An 8,965-nucleotide genomic window follows, 5' to 3' on the forward strand; every position below is an offset into this window, starting at 1 on the left:
TCAGCCTCCCGAGTAGCTAGGATTACAGGCATGCACCACCACACCCAGCTAATTTGTATATTTTTGGTAGAGATGGGGTTTCTCCATGTTGGTCAAGCTGGTCTCAAACTCCCGACCTCAGGTGATCCACCCACCTCGGCCTCCCAAACTGTTGGGATTACAGGCATGAGCCACCGCGCCCGGCATTGAGACTTATTTCTAATCCTGGATTTGGTAAATTCGATGAACTATACTACAGAATTACACCAAGTGGCTGACATTAGCATTTTCAAGTTGACTCATTGTGTGTTTCTCTAGATAACTTCAGAAATCTAGTAAATACCAGGCTTAGAAAGAAACACAAAAATCACCCCCTGGTACCACCACTCTTATTTATTTATTTATTTTGAGACAGAGTCTTACCTGTCACCCAGGCTGAAGTGCAGTGGCACGATCTCAGCTCTCTGCAACCTGCGTTTCCAGGGCTCAAGTGATCCTCCTACCTCAGCCCTCCTGGACCACAGGTAGCTGCCACCACACCCAGCTAAATTTTTTTTTTCTCTTTTTTTTGGTAAAAACAGGGTTTCACCATGTTGCTGAGGCTGGTCTTGAACTCCTGGGCTCAAGCAATTCATCCACCTAGGTCCCCCAGAGTGCTAGAATTATGGGCATGAGCCATGGCACCTAGCCCACCCCCATTTTTAAATCTTTATTGTTTTGCAATAAAATTTGGAGAAAAAACAGAGGTGGAGAGAATTTTCTTCTAAATTTATCTGGAGAATAAACATACAGCAAGAAGCTAATCCAAACCAAGCTTTACCTTTTTTTTTTTTTAACTTCTGGACTAGTTTTGGAGTATAAATTCCCTATCAGAAGAGCTATGTAATTAAAAGAAAATGTTCCATCTCCATAAAGATGCTTTCGAAAAGGTATACCAGATTTCATCATTTCCAACAATACGTTACCTTATTCACTGCTCACCAAATGACAATGGCTCTTAACTCTGTTCTGGCTACGTTGGTAATATGATTCTAGAAGGATATACTCTAATTTGTTAAAAGTATATGGATACCTGAAATATTTCATCAACAGTGACAGAAGTCTATTTGAGAAGCTATCAGAAAGAAATATGATGACCGAAGTTCACGCTGTTGTGCCCCTTATTCACTTAGAATTGTGACTTAGTAAAGAAAGACATGACTTACACCAACCCAAAAAACATTTGTTCAACAAATTGTGTTAAGATTCCAAGGGAGATCATTAACTTATTAAAGAGATTAAAACACATACACACAAAACTTTTAGAAATACTCATTTGTTTTCCAGTTACATAGATCTTCTACTCATTGCAGCTCAAACAAATGCCTGTATTTGCTACTACACACTACCATATGTACCAATGTAGAGCAATAACTTAATTTGTCATGTCATAATTAAGAATAAGCTGCTGGCTGGGTGTGGTAGCTCATGCCTGTAAGCCCACCACTTTGAGAGCTGAGGTGGGTGGATTGTTTGAGTTCAGGAGTTCGGGACCAGCCAAAGTCTGTCTCTACCAATACAAAAAAATTAGCCAGGTACAGTGGTGCGCACCTGTAGTCCCAGCTACTCAGGAGGTTGAGGTGGGAGGATTGCTGAAGCCCAGGAGGTGGAGGCTGCCGTGAGCCAAGATCACGCCACTGCATTCCAGCCTGGGTGACAGAGTGAGACCCTGTCTTAAAAAAAAAAAAAAAAAAAAAGGAAGAAAAAGCTGCTATTTTTGCTATTTTTTCTTTTCAGATAAGCTTTATGATGACTACATTTTGAAAACAGATATTCTAAGCATAATCTGTTATATTAATGTCTTTATAAAATCAAGCACAAGGGTCTGCATTTCCAGTTGTCAAACTTTTCTGTTTTGCAATGACTAACAATTTTGACCATGGAAACGTTCCCAAAAAAATGCATTTATGCCAAATTGTAGATAATATTCTTTTAAGTTTCTGAAGCATCAATCTGTTTGATTAGAGGCTTGACTTTCTTTCAGAAGGGAAAAAAAGAAACACATATTCCATATTTATATATGCTTCTATATGCTCCCAACAATCACCTGAAAAAAATAGAACCCTACATTGTCAGAATTAGAATTTAACATGAAAGTTTAAGATACGGAATAGAAAAATATCTGATTTCCAAAACTAAAAAAGCAGGTCATGATATTTGAGCACTTTAAGATTTACAGAAAGCTTTTATCTACCCAGTGTTTCATACTGTTTATACCATGTTTTGGAAAATTTCTGGTATCTCAGAAGTTTTATGTTAGAAGATACTCTGAGCTATAGGTGCCTTTATATTTGATCCTAAAATTGATCCAGAGCAAAGGATATCCCTGCAATTTAAAAATATCCAGTGAGCCCTTGCCTTTACCTTCTCTACCCACTGGATTTGGAAATCATCAAAGCAGGGTACCCGAGTCAAAAGATTTTCCAGAACTGACTGGACTGATTACCTAACGGCATATGCCAAACTGAATAGTCACATTAAAAGGTCCAGATATGGGCTGGGCACAGTGGCTCACGCCTGCAACCCCAGCACTTTTGGAGCCTGAGGTGGGCAGATCGCTTGAACCCAGGAATTTGAGACCAGCCTGGGCAACATAGGGAAACCCCATCTCTACAAAAAAAATAGAAAAATTAGCTGGGCGTGGTGGTATGTGCCTGTGGTCCCAGCTATTCAGGAGGCTGGGGCAGGAGGATCACTTGTGCCTGGGAGGTATAAGCTGCAGGAAGCCATGATCATGCCACTGCACTCCAACCTGGGTGACAAAGTGAGACCCTGTCTCAAAAAAAAAAAAAAAAAAAAGGTCTGATATGGATATGAGTCCTTGGACATTTTTCCTTAGTGGAGCTGACTAAGCCGTGTTAAAGGTACATGCTCACTTGATCATGACATTCCCTCATTATCATCCCTCAGACGACTGACCACATTAGGAATAAAGTCCAAGGCCAAGCCCATGAGAATGTATTCACGTAAAATTAATCACAATGGATTCTTTTATAAAAAAGAAAGAAAATCACACTCTAACGAGTCAAGTTAATCAGATTTTTTTAAAAGGCTATAATCCAAAATGATGTCTACCACACCTTTATTTGTGTTTCAAACAAGTAACTTCCTTAAAAACAAAAAAGAATTCTTTCCAGCCTGTCAGACAGGAAGGCTTCTGCCCAAGGTCCACTGAGGTCTAGACCACTGGTAAAATCCAGAGTCATAAGAGCTTGTGCTTTTGAGCTGGGACAGGGCAGGCCAAGGGCAGAGTCTTCATTTGAGTAATCCACTTTATAGACACAACCAGTCCCTTATAAGACTTCAGTGTCCCTGAGTAATCTAAGTGAACACATTTAACAGGACACCAAAATGTAGCTTGTTTCCTATTTTGGAGTAACTTGAAGCAGCAATAAGAGTAGGTACCAAAACATCTATGATCATTCTGGTCCTTGGTAGGAATACAATCATTTATGAACACTGGGAAAACAGCTCTATGTCAAGAAAATGTTTTCTTCTTGTAGCACACCTGTATGCCAGGGTATTATCAATAAACTTAGGGTCATCATTTTATACCTCTTCATTGCTCAAAATGGTCTGAGATGCTACAGTATGGTATACATACTGTAATACAACAAGCAGATAATTCAAGCCAACCCAATGGGGCCAATTCAAGAGGGAAGGATTCTGCAGTTTATATCAACTCCCAGGAAATCAGATGTAACAAATTCAAGTTTCTGAATAAATACAATGCTGATACTCCCACAGGAAAAGCACATGCCAATTAGAGGTCCCTCCTGTATTTGTGGCACATAATTGGCCTGGGGCTGTTTGCTCCATTGCCTCCAATTGGAGTCTTACCCAGGAAGGCTCCTCGGAAGCAATGCAAAATTTGGAATTTCTGGCAGTACAGAACTGCAGCAAACTTCCTGGTAGAAGTGCAATGAATTTGTCTATTTCTGTCTAATAGTCACGCCCAGAAAAACAGTAAGACAGCACACACAAGAACAAAATTACTATTATTCTAGGCGTGCATTGCAAAGTGATGTTCACGTGTGTTGTGTATTGACATCTAGCTAAGGAAAGTCAATAACCTATGTAATTCTTAGAACTCAAAAACCTTTGTACTCAATGTGAATCAAACTTCCTTACTGAAGGAAAAAAAATTGAAAGGTAGAAAAAGAAAAAGATATTTGTCCTTGTGTCAAGTTGCTAAATACAGTACAAACTACTTCCATTGGAAAGGAGGCTAAGAGATGGGTTTTTTTAAAATGACTGTTTAAAGTTGTACTTATAACACATGTTCTTTGTAAAAAGATTAGACAATATAAGAAGACAAAAATGAAAATAAAACCAAGAGTCACTGGCAGTCCCACGAATCATAAATATTTTGATATATATTGTTATTGTTATTTATTTTCCTGAGACAGGGTCTTGCTATGTTGCCCAGTCTGGTCTCAAACTCCTGGGCTCAAGTGATCCTCCCAGCACAGCCTCCTAAGTGGGATTACAATCGCCCCACACTCAGCTATTCTGGTGCATACAGATGTAGACTTTTTCCCCCTAGAAAAGTAAAGATTTTTACCAATTTGTGGTAAACCTACCAATCTGTGCTATGGTTAGGTTTCTTCTCACAGGTATATACAGAAACAGCTATTTCCTTTTAGAAGTCTGTGTGCCTACCTTTATTAACTCTATCTTAACTGTGCAAATCTTAACTGTACTAGCCCATGACTAAATTTTCCTATACGCATTGAATAATCTAGTTTATTTTTACTATTTCATAAAATTCCCACAGTCAAAATTCTGTGCTGGCTACCTGGTTTATTTTAGAACCAGTAATGAAGTATTGCAACTTTAGTTCCAAATACACATACAAAAAGGACTAATGTAAATTTTTCTTTTCTTTTTTTTTTTTTTACCAAGACAGATTTAAACACTTTTGCTTTTATGCCTCCTCTCGTTCCCCAAGTTATATTTGCTTCTTTAACTAAATAATCTAGTTTTAAGACTAACTTCTTATTTAGTCAATGGTCTTTTTTTTGAGACAGGGTCTCACTCTGTCACCCAGCTGGAGTACAGTGGTGGCATCTCGGCTCACTGCAACCTCTGCCTCGCAGGCACAAACGATCCTCTCAACTCAGCCTTCCAAGTAGCTGAGACTACAGATACATGCCACCACGCCTGGCTAGTTTTTGTATTTTTTGTAGAGACAGGATTTCACCATGTTGACAGGCTGTTCTTGAATTTCTGGCCTCCACCCGCCTAAGCCTCCCAAAGTGCTGGGATTATAGGCATGAGCCACCACGCCCAGCCTAATCAAACGACCTTTAACTCACAGCACAGCCAGGCATTTTAAGCACTTGTTAAGAGACATATAAGAAAATTCATGTGTAGAACTAGCTGCTCTGAGTAGACTGTGTCCAAAAGACAAAGATGCCTTACCTTATCTGCATAAATTGGAATATCATGAAATGGAGATACATATTGTCCTTTCTCATTTTCTGCAAAATAAATTAGAAAAAGTTATTACTGTAATTAATTGTATTGCTAAATGCACATAGTACACTTTTTTTTTCCTGAGACAGGGTCTCTTACTCTGTCACTCAGGATGGTGTACAATGGTGTGATCTTGGCTCACTGCCACCTCTGCTTCCCTCTTGAAGGCTCAAGTGATCCTCCAGCCTCAGCCTCCTGAGTAGCTGGAACTACAGGCATGAGCCACTACACCTGCATAATTTTTGTATCTTTTGTAGGGAGGTCGTGTCGCCATGTTCCCCAGGCTGATCTCCAACTCCTGAGCTCAAAACAGTCTGCCCACCTCGGCCTCCCAAAGGGCTGGAATTACAGGGGTGAGCCACTGCACCCGACCAGTACACATTTTTAAACCAATATATTATTCTCACACTAAGCTGAGCGCAGTGGCTTACGCCTGTAATCCCAGCACTTTGGGAGGCCGAGGCGGGCGGATCATGAGGTCAGGAGTTCAAGACCAGCCTGACCAATATGGTGAAACCCCGTCTCTACCAAAAATACAAAAATTAGCCGGGCGTGGTGGCAAGTGCCTGTAATCCCAGCTACTCGGGAGGCTGAGGCAGGAGAATCACCTGAACCCGGGAAGCTGAAGTTGCAGTGAGCCGAGATCACGCCACTGCACTCCAGTCTGGGCAACAGATAGAGACTCTGTTTCAAAACACAAACAATAAAACATAAAAGTCCCCTTAGGGTCAATTGTGACTTTGCAGTCTGTCCAGTCCTCTATCAGTTTTAAAGAAATTGACAAATGTAGTATTATAAAGCTAAAAAAAAGTTTATTTCTATTAAGGAAGGATAAAGCACTTAAAATTTGATAACTATATAGTGAGTTCTAATTATTAGTATTTCTTAAGTTCCAAAGAGTTCCACTTGACAAAAACAGTTACTTCAGCTAGTGCCAAATTCTAGAAGTAGCTTTGGTCTCCCATAACGGAAGATATATATAAAATATATATTATATATAGAGAAAATATTAATTGCAAATAACCTAAGTAAAAGCAGTGTGTTTGTTCTGCATATATAGCTTGAAGATCCACCCCTAACCAGTCACCTCTGTAAGCCCTTCCTACAGAGAAATTCTGGAGCCAACACTATTTCCAGAAAAACAGTTCCATGAATTATTAGTCAAAAGTTACTGGCCGGGCGCGGTGGCTCAAGCCTGTAATCCCAGCACTTTGGGAGGCCGAGACGGGCGGATCACGAGGTCAGGAGATCGAGACCATCCTGGCTAACACGGTGAAACCCCGTCTCTACTAAAAAAAAAAACTAGCCGGGCGAGGTGGCGGGCGCCTGTAGTCCCAGCTACTCGGGAGGCTGAGGCAGGAGAATGGCGTAAACCCGGGAGGCGGAGCTTGCAGTGAGCTGAGATCGGGCCACTGCAGCCTGGGTGACAGAGCGAGACTCCGTCTCAACAAAAAAAAAAAAAAAAAAGTTACTGCACTGCCCTTGTTGCTTAATTGCAAAATTAAATAAAATGGGGGGGGGTAGTTCTCACGCTTCCTGGATTTTATCTGATAGTTAACCTTTGGCTAGATGTTTGCTTTACGGTTCACTTTCCTTTTCCTCCCGCACCAGGCTACTTTTTGCTAGGAGCTTTGTTCCTTCAATGCCTATTCCCATTCGTCCCCTCTACTCCCTGCTTCCCCGTCCTTCATACACCAACTCAGAGTTCGAGGCACCTGGCCATTTCCTTCCAAATAAAACTGTAAAGAGGTTAAAATAGAGGCCGGGCGCGGTGGCTCAAGCCTGTAATCCCAGCACTTTGGGAGGCCGAGACGGGCGGATCACGAGGTCAGGAGATCGAGACCATCCTGGCTAACACGGTGAAACCCCGTCTCTACTAAAAAAATACAAAAAATTAGCCGGGCGAGATGGCGGGCGCCTGTAGTCCCAGCTATCGGGAGGCTGAGGCGAGAGAATGGCGTAAACCCGGGAGGCGGAGCTTGCAGTGAGCTGAGATCCGGCCACTGCACTCCAGCCTGGGCGACAGAGCGAGACTCCGTCTCAACAAAAAAAAAAAAAAAAAAAAAAAAAAAGAGGTTAAAATAGAAGCGCTTGTGGTGACACATTTACGAACGCCTCCGTTATCGCCCATAATCTAATCCTAGTAGCTGGGGGTGGGGGGAGTAAGAGGATAAAGAAAAACCCCAAGTAGCTTTCCTCCACCTACAAGGCCAAAAAAAAGGTGGTGCCCTAAGGAGCGTGGAGGGCGCCAGCCTGCAGCCTCCCGGTTTCCCCGTGCAGCCCTAGGTGCAGGACTCGGGGTAGGTACCCCCTAGACGCCGAATCTTGCAAAGGTAAAAACTTGGCACTTTCTCAGTCATTCTTCCAGATTAACGTCATGTGTTTGATTTGAGAGGAATAGCTTTCTGTTTCATAAGGATTCCCAGCATCGGCGCTGAGGAAACACAGGCGGCGGAGAGGCAGGAGCGCTACCGGGACCCCGGAGGACCGGTCCAGCGCCTTCACAGAGGCTCCCGATCGGGCCTCAGTTTCCCCTTCTGTAAAACGAGGGGGTGGACTTGGCTCCGCTCAGCGCCCATAATCTGAGCTACGGCGGCGGAATTAAGGTCTTTAGGAAGTCACTGAACCCCCCTCGGAATCGCCGTTCCTCCAAACTGAGCAATCCTCTTACGGGGATTATGCTACCTCCAGGCACCTTTCCAGGGTGGGTCTGTGATTTCCTTTTCCCATCAGACCCTGTCCGAGCCGGACACAGGCAAAACTAGCTGGGCCCAGGTTCGGGTACCCCGGAGCGTGACAAAGGGACCATCGCCGTTCAGCGGGGAGAGATGGCCGGAGGCGACCCCCGCCGCCCCGACGGGCGGCGGCAAGTGTGTAATGTGAGGGCCGGCCAGGCCCCACAACGCGTCAGAGACTTGGGGCCGAACGCGGGCCGCACCCTCCCGGGGAGGCGAGGCCCGGGAATGAATGGGCGGACGGGCGCGGAGGGGCCGGGGGCCGCAGACACTCACTGAGGAACACTCGGTACTCCAGGGAGAAGGGAGCGGCGCGCTCCTCGGTGCTAAAGCCGCTCATGGTGCCGGAGTCCAGCCGCCGCCGCTGCCACAGAGCCACCAGCCCGCACGCGGCGCCGACAGACAAGCAGAGAGCCCGGCGCCTGCGCACTACGAGTACTAGACCGGCGGGCGGGGCGGGGAGCGCCTTTAACGCGGCTCCGCTGGCGTTCCCACCCCCGCCGGGCCAACCCCGTGCGCAGGCGCACTCCGCACTCCCGCGCCCCGCCCCTCGGGCCCAGAGTCTGGGACTGCCGCCGGGGATCAGAGCCTGAGCCACTTGGCTGCCGCCGGCGCTGGCTCTATTCCTTCGGCGTTGGGCTCTGACCCGGGAGGGCAAATGCGCAGGACTAGCTAGGAGTTGACCGCCGACCACGCACACAGGGAACTCACCTTTGATTCTCACACACTCCTCC

The 8,965-nt window shown here is 44.7% G+C and overlaps 1 protein-coding gene across 1 annotated transcript in view; it reads right to left on the reverse strand.

Moving 5' to 3' along the window:
* Positions 1–8,674, reverse strand: part of PPA1 (inorganic pyrophosphatase 1) — a 30,574-nt gene extending 21,900 nt beyond the window's left edge. Inside the window, exons 1-2 of the mRNA XM_033208539.1 lie at positions 8,508–8,674; positions 5,443–5,501 (exon numbers count right to left, since the gene is read on the reverse strand). Of these exons, the coding sequence (XP_033064430.1) occupies positions 5,443–5,501; positions 8,508–8,571 (123 nt within the window). The 5' untranslated portion in view covers positions 8,572–8,674. The remainder of the gene's footprint in view (positions 1–5,442; positions 5,502–8,507) is intronic.
* Between the last annotated feature and the right edge of the window lie 291 nt (positions 8,675–8,965).

This window comes from Trachypithecus francoisi, unplaced genomic scaffold (assembly GCF_009764315.1).
Source record: "Trachypithecus francoisi isolate TF-2019V2 unplaced genomic scaffold, Tfra_2.0 Lachesis_group9, whole genome shotgun sequence".
Taxonomy (NCBI): domain Eukaryota; kingdom Metazoa; phylum Chordata; class Mammalia; order Primates; family Cercopithecidae; genus Trachypithecus; species Trachypithecus francoisi.